Source organism: Vombatus ursinus, unplaced genomic scaffold (assembly GCF_900497805.2).
Source record: "Vombatus ursinus unplaced genomic scaffold, bare-nosed wombat genome assembly UNPS02014779.1, whole genome shotgun sequence".
NCBI lineage: Eukaryota > Metazoa > Chordata > Mammalia > Diprotodontia > Vombatidae > Vombatus > Vombatus ursinus.
The window spans coordinates 44,130,517-44,150,644 of record NW_020954557.1 but is presented as its reverse complement, the minus strand read 5'-3'; the positions used below and the strand labels follow the sequence as shown (position 1 = coordinate 44,150,644).

General features: G+C 36.0%; 1 protein-coding gene and 1 non-coding gene across 2 annotated transcripts in view; both read left to right on the top strand.

Moving 5' to 3' along the window:
- The window catches only part of PDK1 (pyruvate dehydrogenase kinase 1), a 27,979-nt gene extending 24,361 nt beyond the window's left edge, over positions 1-3,618 (top strand). Inside the window, exons 10-11 of the mRNA XM_027866154.1 lie at positions 1,821-1,934; positions 2,295-3,618. Coding sequence (XP_027721955.1) covers positions 1,821-1,934; positions 2,295-2,435 — 255 coding nt within the window. The 3' untranslated portion in view covers positions 2,436-3,618. The remainder of the gene's footprint in view (positions 1-1,820; positions 1,935-2,294) is intronic.
- A 7,078-nt stretch (positions 3,619-10,696) lies between these two features.
- Positions 10,697-10,804, top strand: LOC114045982. The gene has a single exon (XR_003569446.1). It is a non-coding gene; the product is annotated as a U6 spliceosomal RNA (small nuclear RNA).
- The last annotated feature ends 9,324 nt before the right edge of the window (positions 10,805-20,128 follow it).

Genomic DNA, 20,128 nt, shown 5'->3' with positions numbered 1-20,128 from the left:
GTGGTGGTGGTGGTGGTGGTGGTGGTGGTGGTGGTGGTGGTGGTGGTAGGGTGATACGGTAAAAAATACTTTTATAGATAATTTTGGTAGTGTTATGCATGATAGAGGGGAGAGAATGGAGTTAAGGAGACTAATTATAAGCCTTGTATTAACTCATTGAGTCTTAGGATTTATAGCTGGAAGGGACAGTTCAACCCCTTTATTTTATTGATGATGAAAGTAGAAAAATATGTGACTTATGCATTGTTACATAAATAATAAGGAGAAATGAGATTTGAATGTAGGCCATTTTGACTCAATCCAGTGCTGCCTTACTGCACCGTGATGCTTTGAGCATCTAGATTAGAGTGTTTGACATTGGGAATGCAAAAGAAATTATCAAAGAGACATTTCAAAGGAAAAACAAAAACCATGACATCCAGAGCTTGAATATTAGAATGTGACCATTCTTAAATCTTGATGGAATAATTCCTAACTGGAACACTATTGTCTGTAGGTACAAATTGTTGAAGAAATATGGGAAGTATGGTCTTAAGTGAACAGGTACATGTCTAATACAGATATTGAGAGATCCAAAAATTTAAAAAAGTAAGCTTATGGGTAAATATGAAAGAAAAATTGTCATTATTAGAGTTTTATTGTAAATTAAGATGTTACATATAAAACTTGTTTTTATAAGGTGTCATGTTGCTCAAATCATGACCTAGTAATAATAAAGAATTTTATTATAATTAGGTTGCTACTGGGAAAGCAAACTATTATAACAGGCGGTCTAAGATGCTTTAAGCAAAATGATATTTAAAAGTTTTATTTTTTATTAAAACAGTTTTATTTTACTATTGCTGATTCTAATTAGCAAGGAGAAGCTGGTTGGAAATCTATAGTTAAGACTGTTTTAGTGATGAAGTTAGATCCTAAGGCACAGATGATGGGTGTGTATAAGTATGCATGCATGTATGTATGTATGAATGAGTCTGTTGTAACCATTATGTAAGTGAAAGCATTTGTGATAAAAGTGACAGTGGAGCTAAGGGAGTTGGCTTAGTAAAGAGTTCATGAGATTGAGAACTTAAAGAAAATTCATGATGTGGCTAAAGTAATGCAATTTATTTTTTTCCCATGGGTTATGGATATTAGATTTATAATCACAGCTTTTTAAGGCCAAAATTAGAAAAAATAAGTGTCCAATAGGTGCCATTTGTTTTTTAGCAATTTTATAGCATCAGAATGCGTTACATACATTATCTCCTTTTATCCCTACAGTAAACCTTATGAAGTACTTAGTAGTCTATTATTATTTTCATTTTACGTAATGAGGACATTGAAGCTTAGAAAAGTTTTTGTGACTTGTCCAAGGTCTACACTGCTAGTAAGTAGTAGATCCAGTACTCAAGCCACAGTCTCCTGACTCCAAATTCATTGTTCTTCTGTTCCTTGGTACTTCTAGAAATGGTCAGAGATGAATGTTATTTTGAGAGAGGTAGCCAAAAATACATTATACCAAAGAAAAAGGAAGTTTGGACTGTGTCATATAATGGTCAACTTAGCAACCATACTCAAACCATTTTCTGTGAAATAAAGGAAAAAGGAGTTTTAAGTAAACTGAGTTGAAGGTTTGAAAAAAGGTACTTAGATTTAAGGCTCATTATTTATAGTAAACTGTTGGGCATTGAAATGAAAAATTCTCTGTAGTTTCCTTCTTTTCTTCCTTTTATGTTAACATGCAAAAATGAACAAAGTGTAGTCTAATAAATGGATGTGAGAATTATGATTGTAACTTACACCAGTTTTGTTTTTTTTCTCTTACTTTTATTAAAAAGGCTGGTTTTGGTTATGGATTGCCCATATCTCGGCTTTATGCACAGTACTTTCAAGGAGACCTGAAATTGTATTCCTTAGAAGGTTACGGGACAGATGCTGTTATTTACATTAAGGTAATGACTGCAGCTCTTTTTGTTTACCAGAACAGTCTGTCTTAGTTTGCCTTTGATTTGTCAAAAAGCTTAATTTTAAGATATAATCCAACTGTACATCAGTGGGTGTGCATATATTTATGTGTGTCTGTTATATATGTGTGTGAGTATAAAATATGCATCTTAATGGTCTTTGAGAAACACCACAGTGAGATAAGTGATAAACCTAGCTTATCAAGTTGGTTACCTTTCCTGCAGTGGCCACGAGGCCACACTCTTTATCTAGTAGAGAAACCATTCACAATGGCTAAATGTGTCCATTTTAAAGTATTAGTGGCTTTATTATAAACTAAACTTAATATGAGTTTCTGTTTCTTCTAGGCACTATCAACAGAGTCAGTGGAAAGGCTCCCCGTTTATAATAAAGCTGCGTGGAAACATTATAATGCCAATCATGAGGCAGATGACTGGTGTGTGCCAAGCAGTGAACCAAAGGACATGACCACATTCCGCAGTGCATAGCTGCATCTAGGCCATCTGAAAAAACAAACGAACAAATCAAAAAAAAAAAAACAAAATAAAATGGGTTTCTAGTATTATATTTGAGAGGGACTTTGGAAAACTGTTACATAAAACATTTCACATCTGATTTTCACACTCATTGACTGGGTAGAATAAATGGAAACTGAATTCCATAGCTATCTTTCAGACTTCCTAAAGCATTGAACTGTACCATTTAATTGGAAGAAGAAAGAAAATTCTAGCTACTGTGTACATTTACTTTTCACTACTGCAAATGTGGCTAACATGTTTTGCTTCCTTTCATTGGATTTCAGGGACTAAGTTTCTGGTATAGAAATCTCCAGGTTCCTCATGGAACCCGTGCAATTTATCTTATATCTAGTAAATGCATTTCCCTAATTGTACTGATTAATTGGTTAAATACCTTTTTATAGTCTGGAAAATCTTATTAGGCTTTATTTAATTCTACTCAGGAATGAAAGTAAATTAAAATTCACATTAATCAATAACTGCCTATTGGTTGCACATATAAAGGCAGAAAATTATTACCCTGTGGATTTAATGCCACCTGCTTTTTATAATTTCCTTTTGTAGTTGACTTAGAGCCACTTATTTTTAGAAGTAAATTTTCTTTTTCTGAACAATCAATATCTAGTTCTCTTTATATTCAGTCAAGATCCTATGAAATTCACACTGAATGTTGTTTTCATTAATTTCAGGAGGAAAATTTTTATTGCTAAATGACTAGCAACCTTTAACAAAATCTTCAAAAATTTTGAGGGGATAGCTATTTACTATGTGATTGTAACTTGTGTTGTAGTGATTCTAATTATGACATAAAGAAACAGTGTGACATAATTGATAGAAGGCCAACACTGGAGTCAGGAAAACCTAGGTCTGAGTCTTACCTTGACACATGCCAGCTATGTTTACCAAAAGTGAGCCACTTAACTTCTCTTTGCCTTAATTCCCTAAGATTGTAAATTGATTTGTGTTGATGGAGGGAATTTTCAAACACAAGTTCACCATAGCAATGAAATCACAGATCTAGCTTCCTCCTAAAAAAGGAATCCTAATAATGGTGGAATTATCCACACATAACACATGGGCATAATGATACAGGTCTAGATTAGGTTTCCACAGACATCTAAAAAAGCATAATAAAATCTCTCTCAATTGGTCAGTCTCCCAGCCTCCTCAATTACTGGGAATCTGATTGTAAAGGAGGGGCCCTTCTATAGCTAATTATATATAAGAAAACACAGCAGAATAGAAAGAATAAGAATTGACTAACAATTGATAGCAGAGATTAGACTTCAGGATAAAAAGCCATTTGTATCTTGGTAGTGTCATTCTATCAGCACAAAACAGTAATTGATTTTTTGATAAGTTGCCAAAAAGAGGTCAGTTCTTCAGCATTGGAGATGTGGCTATAAAGTAATAAGACTATTTTGTGGACCTATGTCATTTTGTTTAAGCCAGTGGGGGAAGTGTGTCATACATTTTGTTAAAAAGCACTTTTTATTGGAAAATAGTTTCACTTATGAAGAATAGTGTGTTTTCTGATGATGCAGGTTAAATGAGGTGTCACTGTCCATGCTATATAAATATTGCAGTGCGACCTAATTTTGGAGGAATGATCAACTACTAAAAAAAAAACAAAACCCTGTGTATTATTAGTTTACTACATATTAGTAGATGAAGGGTAAATGATTCTGACTCATTATCATTGCTGTTTATTTTCTGTCTTCAAACTTTCTAGCAATAATGATGTATAAACTTTTGGAACTCTTCAAATCAGAACAGGTTTTAAATAAATTATAAAATGGTCATTGTCTTTCTTAAAATGAAATTTTTACAACTGAGGCATATAAGATTAACATTTCTATTTTCTTATCCCATCATATAGAGTGTCCTTTTCCTTTAGACAGCTTAACTTAGACATATACTGTTAGATAGGGTGATTGATGTGGCCTTCTTTCCGATAATTGTGATCATCCACAGAAACAAAAACATGAAATTTTTTGTTTCCTCCTGGTTCCTTATAGCTTAGCATATTACTTGACTAGTTAATAGTTCTTGATGGCTTTAAGCTGTTTTAAAACATATATTCACTGAGACCTAATTTATGCAAATATGGTGGAGATAATTTTTAATTGTAATATATAGATGTCATTTTCTAAATCAATACAGCTGAGAAAATTATGAACTGTTTGAGGAAGTCATAGTAAAGTAGATATTCTGTTTTATGTTTTGTCTATGTTCATACCCTCTTGTGGTTTCCTTTTCTTGAATCAGGAAATTTAAGTGAGATATTCAAATGGAAGTATAAAGTGTAATTTTATGAAATATTTTGTATGTGGAACTAAATTCATACCATGGATTAAACATTTTAAAAAATCCTTTCAAAAAGTTTTTACTACAGAGCTGCTGTGTCTTATACAATAAAATCAGTTATTCCTCCCTATCAATGCCTAGTGTTCAAGTAAATTTTCATCAGAAAGGGATGAGGTGAAAATAGGAAATTGCAGCTTTATGAATTATATAAATCTTTTTTTCTTTAGTGGCCAGACATAAATAGTATTGTGGAGAGTGAAAAATAAGGTGACTGAGGAAACAAAGGTTCAAGCTTCTGAGTATATTGATTTATTAAGCATTGTATGCCAGTTGTATAACAAATCAGGGACCAATGGCCTTCCTCAGCTTTAGCACTGAACCCTGAATCTGGTGGGGGGAGACAGATTTTTATGCATTAAAAACAGTTAAATGAGACCAATTAGAAGAAAACGACCTAAACCGGGATACAAAGTTAGGCAATCTCATTTCTAATTGGAGGAAAGACTAAAGATTTTTCAAGTTGGGATGGGAAGAATGAACAGGTGCAATTCCCTGGATTGAGAAAAAGGTGTCCACTCACCTGAAATGACTGTATTCAATCAAAGGAACATGGGAACAATAACTGATTGACCAGTATAGGGCCAGTTCTTAGATAAGACATGGGTTGTTTGAGATGTGTAGTTGTGAGAAGACTCCTTGTGTCAGTCTTCAGATCTGACTGGGTTTCTGGTCAGCATAACCTAGGTGCTTAGTTGAGTCTCAAAGCAGCAGGTAAAGGGGATCCAGTTTCCTAGCCCCACAGGGCTAGGTTCAAGCAATGTAATAAGGTTTTCTCACAATTCCCATAATTTTGAATAGTTTTTTCTCAAATCAGAAATTGGACTACATCCATAATTGAAAGGGAATCAAGCTACATCTAGAGTTGAGTCACAATATGGTGTCGGTGTGGTTCACTCAATTCCACTATCACTTGCTGTTTTAATTCCCTCGGTATTCTTGAAATGGAAGATATTAATGCTCACTTTACGTTATGAGTTGTGAGGAAAGCTCTTTGTAAACCTTGATACACTATAGAAATATGTTACTATTAATAATGATGGTGAGAACAGTAGGTCATTTATTGAGCACCTATTATGTGCTGGGTGCTGATAGGATACAAAAATGTAGGAAACACAACTTTTGAATCTCCTGACTATATTGAGATTCTGGAGAGTCAAGGATAGTATGGTGTGGCTATTGTATAGGCTCTAGCCTAGCCCTTCTGAGCAGCAATATCAAAATGGAGGTAATAATAGCATCTGCCTCACAGAGTTATCCTGTGGATCAAATGGGATATTTTAAAGCACTTTGCGGACAGTAAAGTGCTATGTAAATGCTAGCTATAATAATGATAATTATAATATTATGATACAATATGTAGTATGCTATCATTGTAGTAGGTGCTAAAATGTTGGTTGAATTAAATAGAAGCTGGGGGGCGAGGGATCCAGATGAGGAAGGATGGAGAAAATTGGGGAGCAAGTGGGAGAAACGCTGCAAAGCTTGAGCATGTCCAGAAGAGGTGATTCAGGTGGGGAGACTGGAAACTGCTAGGCTGAGGAAGTTTCTTTATGTATCACCACATGAAGTGACCTTATTCAAGTATCTTCAAGAACTCACTGTTGCCTGTAGGATAAAATACAAATTTCCCTATTTAGCCTTTAAAGCCCTTCATAATCTGGCTCCATCCTATCTTTCCAGGTTGATTTTACATTACTCTCCCTCATGTATTCTTTGTTTTAATCAAACTGGCCTCCTTGTTTCACTTACATTTTACTTGTCTCAGTGCTTTTGCACAGGCTTTTCCCTATGCCTGCTCTGCTCTCTTCTCTCCTCTGCTTTAGGAGATCATGGTTCCTTTCAAGGCTTAAGTTGTCCAACCCCTTTCTAGAGGTTTCTGGTTCTCTCAGTTTTAACTGCTTATTTCCAGAGCCCTGAAATTAACTTTGTTTTATTTATGTATAAATATACTTATCCATTACGTTTTGTTAACCCCCAGTAGGATGAAAGCTTTTTGAAGGCAGGAGTCTGTTCCATTTTTCCAGCACCAAGCAAATGCTTGGCATATCATAGGTACTTAATAAATGGTTCATGAATTGAATATTTAGCCGGAAAGATAAAGAGAACGTAATCCCTGTGTGGAAGAAGGATCAAATTTGTTCTGCTTGGCACCTCAGAGCGTAAGAATAAACGAAAGAAGTTGCAGAGGCAAATATCAGCATGATGGAAGAAAAATTTCCTAACAATTAAATCTGTCAGAAAGAGGCAACTTTGGGAGGTAGTAGGGCCCTCCTCCTTGTATGTCTTTAATGGGAAAATTTGTTGGGGGTGTTGTGTCTGAAGAGGAACTTCTGACATTTGGGTGTAGATCTACAGGTATCCTGAAATCCCTTCCAGCTGTGGACTTCTGGGGCACGTTTGGAAATTCTTTGTTCACAGTGACGGAAAAAGCAAGGAGGTTTCTTCTTTCCATGGTCTATAGCAAATTGTATTTAGTTCCACTGTGATTGTTATAACTTAGGTTTGTGAGCCACTCAGAAAGAATGTCCATTTTGTGTTATTTATTGAAAGGACATGATTTGATATTCCCCAAAAGTAGTTACATTCAGGATAAAATGACTTCTAATAAATAGTTGCAGAAATATAAATGGCCCTGATCTACATCACAAGTATTGTTATCAAAACCAATGTAAGGAGAGAGATGTTTTTTATGTTTAAACATGTCCAGGGATGAAGGTAGCATAGTGTGAAATCTACTCCACCCAGAATCTTGTTATTTAGTTATAGACTGTCTTGGAAGAAGCACCTTTCTCTTGCTACCACTCCCTGCACCCTTATTTCCATTTATGTTAACCCTATCCCTCCAATGTTCCTATTCTATTCTGCCCTGCCCTTCCATTGGGCCTTGTGGAATGCCTATTGGGTTATTAACAAACTGCTCTTCATATTAGATCTCTTCCTCTCATATTCCTTTAGTTTTCTTACAATCAGGGAAACCTGGCTTCCCCAGAAGATGCCGTGTTCTTGACTATTCTTTCCAGTCCTGAATATACCATCCCTCATGTTCCTTCAATGCAATGAGCTGGGAAGAAGAGTTGACTTCTTTTTCCTCATTGTTCTCTTTTAGATCTTTCCCTACAATTATTTTCCTGGTGAACTTTTTGTAAATATCTTCCATACTGCAATATGTGATGCCTTTGGGTATACAATAAGCCAATTTCATTAACTCTTCTTTGTTTTTTAAGGAGTACTTGTGAACTATCCCTCCATTTAGAGGCAACTTCTTTTTCTGTTTTGTTTATAGCAAGAATGTCAAGATTGATATCATTCAGTTCCTTTAGCAGTATATCCTCATTGGTCTGGACAAGGTATCACATTTAGAATACTAACATTCAAATTGAAATTTAGAGATGGTCTAAAGACTTGTGACTCTTAGAACCATCTGCCCCCTTTCTTGCTACTCTGCTAATTTCAATGAAAAAGAAGAAAGAGGCCACTCAGAAAAGAGGGCTATTTTGTATTTAGCTTTGTTTCAGGGTTTACTATGGCCAAAAATTTCAATATTGATTGGCTAACCTTCTGGTGATGAGACTTTCCAGAATGGTAGAACTTTCCAGAGTTTGCATTCCACTGGCATATCCTTGAGGAACCCATAAGTTACTTTCATGGCACTAGAAATATCCAGTCTTGAGAACACGGCATTTAAAAATTGGCAAATTATAAATTAATTCCCCCAAATCTTGTATTGAGAAGAAAAGACACAGTCCATAAATACAATTCAAATTCAGTGTACTAAAGCCTAGGTGACATTGTGAAATAAAATGGTTCAGAGAAAACAAAGTGTTTAATAGAAAGTGACATGTTCATTACATTTGAAAAGAGATGCTGGGGTCAGAGTCAAGATTGTAGAGTGAGAAGAAGTAGTTTTGCCTTCGCTCCCAGCAAATCTTTACAACAATCTAGAAAATGCTCCAGACTGAATTCTGAATGGGAAAGCCAAGAAACAGTTACTTTGGGTCATTTTTTTCCAGCCAGGGAAGCTTAGACAGGTCTGCCAACAGTGGAGCAGGGATTGGGGCAGATGGCAGTGGCCATGAGGATAGGGAATATTACAATGCCCTAGGACAAAAAAGGAGTTGAGAGAGAACACCAGGGCATAAAGAGAAAGCAGGGAACCCCTGAACTAGCTCTGGGATCAAGAATAGGTCCTTTTTTGGCAGCTTTTTTTTTTTTTTTTTTGCCCATTACATACTCTGGGTCACAGACTCAGGGCAGAGAAAAGTGATCACAAGCACACAGGATTCTAGCTAACTATGGAGCATAAAACAAGTTCCAGAAACTTTGCTGTGTGGCTCCAAATGCAGAAGCAGAGCAGTGACTCCATTTTAGCCTTTAGCCCAGCACAAGCCTGCAGTGGAATAATCAGGGCAGAAGACCAAAACCAAAGGGGAGCTAGCAGTTCACTTGCTCTGAATTTATAGAATTTCCCGGCAGGCTAACAGTGACTGAGTTCAACAGCAGTCTACTGAAACAATTCTAGGCAAGCCAAAAGAACCAACTAGCAAAACTCAGACCAAGAGGGCAAAGAACAGACCTCTCCCCAGATCACACCACTTTGGAAGCACTGAAAACATGCAAGTCCATAGACTGAACTGTGAAAATAGCAGAAGGGCATAAGCTCAGGCCAGACATTCTCTCCCCACCTTATCCCCACTCCCCAAGAAGTGAACAGAACCCAACATTATTATCATATAGCCAAAGTCGAGAAGTAGGCCGGAAGAAATGAGCAAGGATGAAAATAAAAAAAGAAACTCCAACCATAAAGAGCTGCAATGGTGACAAGGAAGTGCAAGACTCAAACACAGAAGAAGAAAACAACTTGAAAGCATCTACAAACAAAGCCTTGAAAAAATGCAGACTGGACACAAACCCAATAAGAATTCTTGAAGCATAGCACTAAGGAGCTAAACATGATTTTTTTTTTAAATGAGCTATGGAAGAAAGATATGAAAAGAGAATTAACAATTTGTTAAAAGAGGCACAAAATCTTACTGAAGGAGCTCCTTGAAAATTAAAATTGGACAAATGAAACCTAATGACTCATTGAGACGTACAGAAATGATAAAGTCAAAAGACTAAAAAAAAGTAGAAGAAAATGTGAAATAGCTCATTGGAAAAACAACTGACCTGGAAAATAGATCTAGGATAGGTAGTTTAAGAATTGTTGGAAGGGCAGCTAGGTGGCGCAGTGGATAGAGCACAGTCCCTGAAGTCAGAAGGTCCTGAGTTCAAATCTGGCCTCAGATCAAACCCTCTGACACTTATTAACTGTGTGACCCTAGGTAAGTCACTTAACTCCAATTGCCACCCCCCCCAAAAAGAATTGTTGGACTATGTGAAAACCATTAAAAAAAAAAGAAACCCTGGATATCATATTTCAAAAATTATAAAGGAAAAACTGCCCAGATATCTAGGATTCAAAGGACATAGAAATAGAAAGAATTCACCGGTCACCTCCTGAAAGAAACCTCAAAATTAAAACTCTGAAGAATATCATAATGAAAATCCAGAGCTCTCAGTTCAAGGAAACAATACTGCAAGTAGCCAGAAAAAGAATTCAAGTGCCATGGAGCCATAGTCAGGATCACACAGGATTTAGGAATCACTAGTATAAAGAACCAGAGGGCTTGGAATATGATATCACAGAAAGCAAAGGATCTAGCAAAAATAACCTACCTACCAAAACAGTGTAATCCTATAGGGGAAAAATGGATATTTAATAAAATGGATCATTTTCACATACACCTGATGAAAAGACTAGAACTGAATAGAAGATCTGACATTCAAACATAGGATTCAAGAGAAAAGTAAAAAGGTAAACATGAGTGCTTGCTTCAGCAGTACATATACTAAAATTAGAATGGTACAGAGAAGATTAGCATGGCCCCCGTGCAAAGTATGACACACAAATTCATGAAACGTTCCATATTTTTTTGTGAAGGAATGTGTGGCCTAGCCACACCATATCTCAGACTGTATTCTAAAGTGGTAATCTTCAAAGCTATGTGGTACTGCCTATAAAACTATGCATACACTTTGATCCAGCAATACCACTACTAGGTCTATACCCCAAAGAGATCCTTCAAAACAGGAGAATGACCTATATGTGCATACCCTTTGACCCAGAAATACCACTACTAGTTCTTTATCCCAACAAGATTAAAAAAGGCGGGGGGTGGAGAGGACCTATTTGTACAAAAATATAACAGCTCTTTTTGTGGTGGCAAAGAATTGGAAATTGAGGGGATGCTCATCAATTGGGAAATGGCTGAACAAATTGTGGTATATTATTATGATGGAATATTACTGCGCTATAAGAAATGATGTGCAGGCAGATTTCAGAAAAACCTGAAAAGATCTATATGAACTGATGCAAAGTAAGTTGAGCAGAACCAGGAGAACAGTACACAGTAACAGCAATACTGCACAATGATCAACTGTGAATGACTTAGCTATTGTCAGCAATACAATGATCCAAGACAATTCCAAAGTACTCATGATGAAAAATACTATCTATCTCCAGAGAAAGAAGAGATGGAGTCTGAATGCAAATCAAAGCATATTTTTCACTTTCTGTATTTTTTTGGTGTGATTTTTTTCCTTTGGGTCAACATGACTACTTTGGTACTATTTTGCTTGATTGAACATATATAACCTATATCAAATTGCTTACTGTCTTAGGGAGGGGGAACATGACAGAGGGAGAGAAAATTTGGAACTCAAAATTTTTTAAAAAATTAATGTTAAAAATTGTCTTTACATCTAACTGGGAAAATATATATATATTTTTTAAAAAGTAAATATGAGAGAGAAAGCATGAAGGAGTAAAAAAGGTTAAACTATTTACATTCTTTTATGGGGAGATGATTCATATAACCCCTCAGAACTTTATTATCACTAGGGCAGTTAGAGGGAGTCTACTTAGACAGGGTACCTGGGTGTGTCTATTATGTTGGGATAATCTCAAAAAACAAAAAAAAGAATACAAGGCTGAGAAAGAGGGATGCACTGAGAGAGTAAGAATGGGACCAATTATCCCATACAAATGGGACATATAAGGAGGCAGTTCTGGGGTGTAGTAAGTAACACTTGAACCTCACTCTTATCTGAACTGGTTCAAAGAGGGAAGAATAAACATACACATATTTATATACAAAAATGCATCTTAGCCAACGGGTAAGTAGGAGGGAAAAGGATCAAGAGAAAGAAGCATAAATGGGAATAAGAAGGATGGTACATAAGAGAGGCAGTGGTCAGAAGCAAAACAGACTCTTAAAGTGCAGGGTAAAAAAGAAAGATAAGTATAAAACTAGGATGAGAGGACATACACAGCAATCATACCTCTGAATGTGAATGAGATGAACTCATCCAGAAAATAGAAGCATATAGCAGAATGGATTAGAAACCAGAATCTAATATTTTTAATAAGAAACTATATACGCACATGTGTATATATATATATTATATATAATATATATATGTTTAAATAAGTATTTGAATCAGAAAGATACTCAGTTAAAATATGGGGTTAGAGCAGAATCGATTGTACTTCAGCTGAAGTAAAAAAGGTTGGGGTGGCAATCATATCAGACAAAGCAAAACAAAGATAGACATAATTAAAAGAGATAAACAGAAACTACATTTCCCTAAAAGGTACTGCAGGCAATGAATTAATATCATTACTGAACATATATACACCAAATGACATAATATCTGAAGTTAAATTTAGTTACAGAAGGAAATGGTAAAACTCTAATAGTGAAGGACCTCAACTTCATCTCTCTGACTTAGATAAATCTAACCATAAAATAAACAAGAAAGAAGTTAAGAAACTGAATAGAATTTTAGAAAAAATATGATAGATATTTGGGTAATATTGAGTGAGAATAGGAATGAGTGTACCTATTTATCAGAAAAGCAGAAATATTAAATACATCTTTCCCTGACCATACTGCAATAAAAATTACTTTCAATAAAAGGCCTTTGAAGCATAGATAAAAAATTAGTTGGAAACTAAATAACTTAATCTTAAAGAATAGGTGGTTCAAAGAAAAAACCATAGAAACAATAATTTCATTAAAGATAATAATGAGACAACATGCAAATATTTGTAGGATGCAGCCAAAATAGTACTTAGAGGAAAATTTCTGTCTCTCAATACTCACACCAGTAAAAGAGAAAAACAGAAAAGCAGATAAATGAATTTGGTGTGTTAGAAAACCAACCAAACAAAAAAACTCTACCAATTAGACACCGAAATAGAAATCCTGGAAAATCAAAGGAGAGTTGAACAAAGTTGAAAGTAAAAAGCCATTTAATATATAAAACTAGGATCATTTTTTTAAAAATCCATTGTCTCAATTTTATGAAAAAAGAAAACCAAAATACTGGTATCAAAAGTGAAAAAGATGAATTCATGACCAATGAAAATGAAATAAAAACAATTGTTAAAAGGTATTTTGCTAATTTGCCAATATATTTATTTGCCAATAAAACTGAAAATCTAAATTCAATGGATGAATATTCACAAAAATGCAAACTTCTCAGATTAATGGAACAGGAAATAGAAAGCTTAAATAAGCTTGTCTTAGAACAAACCATAAATGAACTCCCTAAGGAAAAAAATAGACTAGTTGGATTAACAAATGAATTCTACCAAATATTTAAAGAACAATTCTAATACTACTTAAACTGAATAAAAAAATAAGTAAAGGAGTGCTACCAAATTCTTTCTATGACACAAATATGATCTTGATACCTAAATCAAGGACAGTCAAAACAGAAAAAAACAACCTAACCAAAACTATAGACCAATTTCCCTGATGAATATTGATGCATAATTTAAAATAATACACTAGCAAGGAGGTTACCAGAAATGTCACAAAGATCATACAATATGACCAGACTGGATTTATTCCAGGAACGCAGGGCTGGTTCAATATTAGGAACACTATAAGCATAATTGACCATATTAACAACAAAAACAAGAAAATCATATCAAAAGAGAAAAAAACTTTTGACAAAATGCAACATCTATTCCTCTTCAAAACACTAGAAAGCATAGGAATAAACAGAACTTTCCTTAAAATGATAAGTAGTAGCTATCTAAAACCAAGAGCAAACATTATCTGTAATGGGAATAAGCTAGAAGCCTTTCAGGGGTAAAACAAGGATGTCCATTATCAATACCACTAGTCAATATTGTACTAGAAATGCTAGCTATAATAATAAGACAAGTAAAAGAACTCAAAGAGGAAACCAGGGAGGAAACCAAGACAAAGTTATTTAATTTTTCTATTTCCTGTTCCATTAACCTGGGCAGTTTGCAGATGATACTTAAAAACAGTTTACTTAAAAACAAAACCAAAAACAAACCAACCGTAAAGTCAACTGAAAAACGAATCAAACAATGAACAACTTCAGCAAAATTGCAGGATATAAAATAAACCCACACAAATCACCAGCATTTCTGTATATTACCAAGAAAACCTAGCAGGAAGAAACAAAGGTAAATTCCATTTGAAATAATAAAGTACTTTAGTGCTGTAAGAAATAATAAAAGGGACGGTATATTGGTAATGGGTTTTATTTTTCTTGCCTTCTCAATGGGTGAGAGATGGGGGGAGAGAGAGAGAATTTGGAAACTGAAAATAAAATAAGATTGATTTTTTTTTAAAAAAGGAAGGAGACTTTTTTTTTAATTAACTTGATATGGTTGACTGGAACTACATTTCACTTAACCGTGCAGAAGAATGGTGCAAATGGTGCAAAAGAAGCACCAGATTGCATGGTTTTGCTGGTAGAATATGATGGTAGTCTTCATTCCTGCCTTAATTTCATAATATCAGAAAGCCACCAAGAGTCTAGTACTGTGTTTTTAAAGTAAGATTAACTTGATTGGTGCACTCAGTGTGCATGTGTATGTGGGTGTGCTCCCACACATGTACCCATGCACATAGTATAGGAGTAGCTATTGGCATCATATTATATGCATGGAAATGTGAATGAGTTGTAATTTCCTAATGCCATCTTTAGCATATTGGCTGATTTGAACCAGTCCTTGAAAGCTGAAGCTAGTTTCAGTGTAGAAAGAAGCCACTTTCTTGTCAGATATCTGAGGCTGCTGCTACAACCCAGACTCAGATCTCGCTGCTCCCAGGGTCTGATCGCCTTGCATCCCATTAGCAGCATCACACCTATAGCTACCATCATCACATCCTTCTTGGTCTTGTGACATCTGGGTGTTGTAAGCATAGTAGGTTATGCAGAGGCCAGAAGATTATGTGGTTGAGCTAACAGCGTACCCAAATCTAGATCTACCTGTGTCATTATGGAGGAAATTTCAGATTTTTTTTGTTTGTTTGTTTAATATGTAATGTTCCTCCTAGAGGCCAATCAAGATCTAGAGGTCTAAGAATTAGAGCGCAAGTTCTTTCTTCTGGAGCACCTTCTTATTGGTTTTGGAAGAGTAATGGCCCTTTTCTGCCTTCTCTAACTCTACCATGCTGGAATCTTTGACTTTGAACATGGCAGAGAATAGTGATGATTCAAGGGCCAGGGCAGAGACATTATATTGAATTCTTTCACTGTGGAGTTGAACATTGGTTGAATGATTGCTGCTCCCCAGAACAGGAAAACAGGAGCCTCAGACAATGAGGACACTGGGGTAGAAAAGGGACACTCCAGAGATTGTTATGACCAATTAAGAATGAAACAAGATTTGTTTTGAGACCAGTTTGGACCCTCAATGTACTCTCCTGGGATTACACATTCTTGTCCATCTTCAGATCCTTCCTGCTTTTATTTATTCCACAGAGAACTAGGTCAAGGGGGAGAAAGTCCCTTCTAGCTATAATTGAAACAACCAGCCTTTAGATATGTTATTCCTTTAAGAGGTGTTTTGGGTTTCCTATTATGTATTTGAAATTGTATTAAAGACAGATAGCTGTTGAGCCTGTACTAGTTCCACCAATTTAAACGTATGCAGAAAGTTTGGAAAAGAGAGGAAACAAACAAAAGGAAAAGAGACCTAATTGTTTGTTTTCTGAACTCAGTCTTTATTTTTCCAAGACAGACTGTCTTCTGATTTCACCCTTCATAAGTTCATGCAAGTCTTCTCAGGTATCTCTGAAACCATCTCCATCATTTCTTCCATCATATTCATATACTAAAACTTGTTCATTCAATCCCCAGATGATGGACACCCCCTCAATTCCTAATTTTTTTGCCACCATGAAAGAATTGATAATAAATATCTTTGTACAGATGGGTCTTTTTACTCTTTTCTTTCTCCTGGAGGCAAAGACCAAATAGTGGTATCACTGGGTCAGAGGGTATGCACAATGTAATAACTTTTTAGGTATAGTTCCAAATTCCTTCCCAGAATGGCTGCACCAGTCTAAAGCTTCAGAGTACACCCATGCACCTACTTTTCCCACAGCCTCTCCAGGGTTTGTTATTTGCCTTTCTTGTCAACTTTACCAATTTGATGGGTGTGAGGTAAAATCCTAGAGATGTTTTAGTTTTACATTTCTCTAATTATTAATGATTTAGATTATTTTTATATATTAATATTGAAAGCTGAAAGCTGCCTGTTATATCCTTTGGCCATTTATTAGTTGGGAAATGGCTCTTAGTCTAATAAATTTCTAATAATTATTAAATTTCTAATAATTATTTCTAATAAAGTTCTAGTCATTATTTCTAATAAATTTCAATCATTAAACTATATATCTTAGGAGACCTTTATAAAAGAAAATGAGTAGGGCAGCTAGGTGGCACAGTGGATAGAGCACCGGCCCTGGATTCAGGAGGACCTGAGTTCAAATCCAGCCTCAAACACGTAAAGCTTACTAGCTGTGTGCCCCTGGGCAAGTCATTTAATCGCCATTGCCCAAACAAAAAATAAAATGACTGCAAAGATCTCCTCCCCCCCATTTCTCTGCTTCTATTCTAATTTTAGCTACATTGGGTTTTTTTTGGTGTCCATTCATAGTTAATTTTGTATTTTCCTTCATCTTTTTCTCTTACAATTTTCCTTCTCTTTGTTTCCTGTCCCCTCTTTATAAAGAAGAGGTCAGTGAGAGCAGAGTATGCTCAGCACCAGTGCTCTGAGTTTGGTACAGTCTGCTTCTACTTCCCTGCCCCGCTTTTCTTTTCTCTCACTCAGAGCCCAATTATGGGGTGTTATTCTTTATTTCATGTCTTTTACCCCCCTCTCAAGATCTCAAGATCCACTCTCTTTCCCCCTCCCTCTTCCTTTTCTCTTTCCCTATGGTCTCTCTGTTGAGTGAAATGTATTTTTGCACACAACTCTGTGTGTGTGTGTGTGTGTGTGTATGTGTGTGTATTACTACTCTCTGTGACCACTTCAGATGCAAGCGAAGTTCAAGTATTGCCTGCCCTCCCCATCATCTTCCTTGTTTGTGTAATCTTTTACTTTCGTACCTTAGTTATGTAAGATAATTTTTTCCATCCTCTCTCTTTTCTACTGTAGTGTATTCCTCTTCTCCTTCCTTTCCATTTTTCTTTTAAGATCCTCGAAATATAACAAAGCCACTCACAGGCCCTGTCTTATTAGACTTCCTCTATGAACCCTGATGATGAAAATAGGGTTCAGAAGGGACACGTATCAACTCCCTATATTAGAGTGTAAAGAGTTTATCTTTGTTTAGTCATGTAGGCCTGTTTTTTCATGTTTATTTTTTAAGTTGTATGTTTAGACTCTCTTATGTTTGCACTGCAAAGTTTCTATGTCTGTCAAGTCTTTTAATCAGGAATGCTTAGAAGTCCTCTATTTCATTAAATGTCTATTTATTCCTTGTAGGATTATACTCAATTTTGCTGAGTAAGTTATTTGTGGCTATAAGTCTGTATCTTTTGCCTTCTGGACTATCTTGTTCTAGGCTCTCTGCTACTTTATAGTGGTGGCTCCTAAAGCATGTTTAATCCTGACTGTGCCTCCTTGGTACTTGAATTCTTTCTTATGGCTGTTTACGGCATTTTTTTCTTTGACCGGGAAGTTCTGGATTTTGGCTATAATGTTCCTGGGCTTGGGGTGGATGTGTTTAATTTTGGGGTTTCTTTCAAGAAGTATTGTGGATTCTTTCTATTTCCACTTTGCCCTTTGGTTCTAAGAAATCTGGGTAGTTTTCTTTTAAAATTTCTTGAAATATGATGTTTAGGTTCTTCTTGTTATCTTGGTCTTTGGCCATGACTGTCAGGTAGTCTAGTGATTATTAAGTTACCTCTCTCTGATCTGTTTTTCAGGTCATTTGTTTTAGCTGTGAGATGTCTTACAGTTGCTTTTGCTTTTTCAGTCTTTTGACATTATTTTAAATATTTCTTGTTGCCTCCTAGAGTTATTGGCTTAACTTTGATCTGTTCTAATTTTGAGGGAGTTTGTTCCTTTGGTAAGGTCTGTACCTCTTGTGCCAAGCTGCTAATCTCCTTTCTAGTTCTTTCATAGCTCTTATTTCTTTTCCATTTTCCCCATCTAATGCTCTCATTTCCTTTATAAAACTATTTTAAAACTTTTGCTATATCTTTCTCAGAGATTCTAGTTGAATTTGTGCCCATGCTGTGCTTTTCACTGAGGCTTTACTTAGAGATGTTTTGGAGTCATTCTCTTCTGTATGAGTCTTGAATGTATGTCACCATAATAGCTCTTAATGGTTGAGTTCCTTTTTTGTTTGTTCATACTTCCTGACTACCCCCTCACTTTAGACTTTATGTTAGGGCTGGGCTCTGTGCATATCTTTAGGGAATGTCAGAGCTGAACTTGGGTCCTACTACTTTCTTGAGGTGTTGAGAGTTGTGTTATTCTAGAGTCTCGGGGACAAGTTCAGGCCAGGGACCTGAAAACTTTCAGTGCCCCCAAAGTGGTCTGATCCAGGTCAAAGTCTACTTGCTGCCCTCCTGGTGTATGCTCTCTGAGTTTCTGATCTGGTTTTGGGTCTAGGCAGCACACCTCTGGGCTGGCCTCTGGTTGGAGTAGACTGCCACTGGACTCAGCATTTATCAGTCAGCTATAAAGCTCTGTTGGTTTAGAGTGACAGAATTGTCTGAGATTGCTGTCCTCATTATTCTGCCATAGGCTTTGATGAGCTAGGCACTGGGAATGAGATCAGAGCCACACAGCTCATGCTTGCTTTTGAATTTGCTCTTTCTTTTGCATGCATTCTAGGACTTACAACCACACCTCACCTGGAACATTACCCCTAAACACAGGTCCCCTCTCCAGCCCACCTTGCACCTGTGACTCAGTACTGGGTAGTAAATGACAGAGCTGCCAGTTGACACTGGTTTCTGTATCCTCTACAAATTTGTGTCATTCTGTGTGAGGCTGGGACCTCTTTTTTGCCTGGTGCAAAGCTTCCACCCTCATTCAGTCCCTAAGCTGGAAGACTCCAGGCTGTATTCTTCTGGAGATACCCTGTCTCTGATGTCCACAGACCTATCTCCCTATATTGAACTGGGCTTGAAAAATATCTCACTGTGATCTTTTTTTCTCTTGTATTTCTCAATCAGGACTTGGTCTGGCACATTTTATAGATCTTTATGGAAGAGTTATGGGGGAGAACTCAGCTGTATTTCTTCCTTCTATTTGGTCATCTTACTGCTTTTCTTCACTTCAAAATATCTTGGCAGAATTTTGTTCTCTTGCTAATGATCTTGACAAAGAACTCAAGGATCATACTGCTTCTTTGTGTGTATAATATATGTATATGTATGTACATATACCAATATTATACTCTGTTCCATAGCTTTACCTTCTGCTATTCTCTCAATAGTAGGGTGGCCTTTTTGGAATGAAACTAGATTACGACCATGTTATTATCACTCTAGTCCATCATACAGTTGTTCTATTGCTTCCAGTTATCCAAAGACAAATGAGGCAAAGAGGATTGTTTTAATTCAACCAAGTTCCCATATACTAATTCCTGAGACTTAGGCATGATTGATAATGAAATTAGTCTGAGGGTCTTTGAGGTCTGGAGTGTCATTTGTCGCTGATCCTATCTTCAATTCCCCAGAGTCAGTGTAGTAAACATGAATTATACGTGTATATACATCTAGTATATATGTATACATAAATACATACACACATACATATATGTATGTGTGTGTATATATATGTATGTAGGCATATACATATCTATCTATCTACATATACACCTGTAACATAATCATAATAGAAAATTCTACCTGTCCATCTTTACCCCATTGGTAGTATTCTACTACTTGGACCCTTTGGT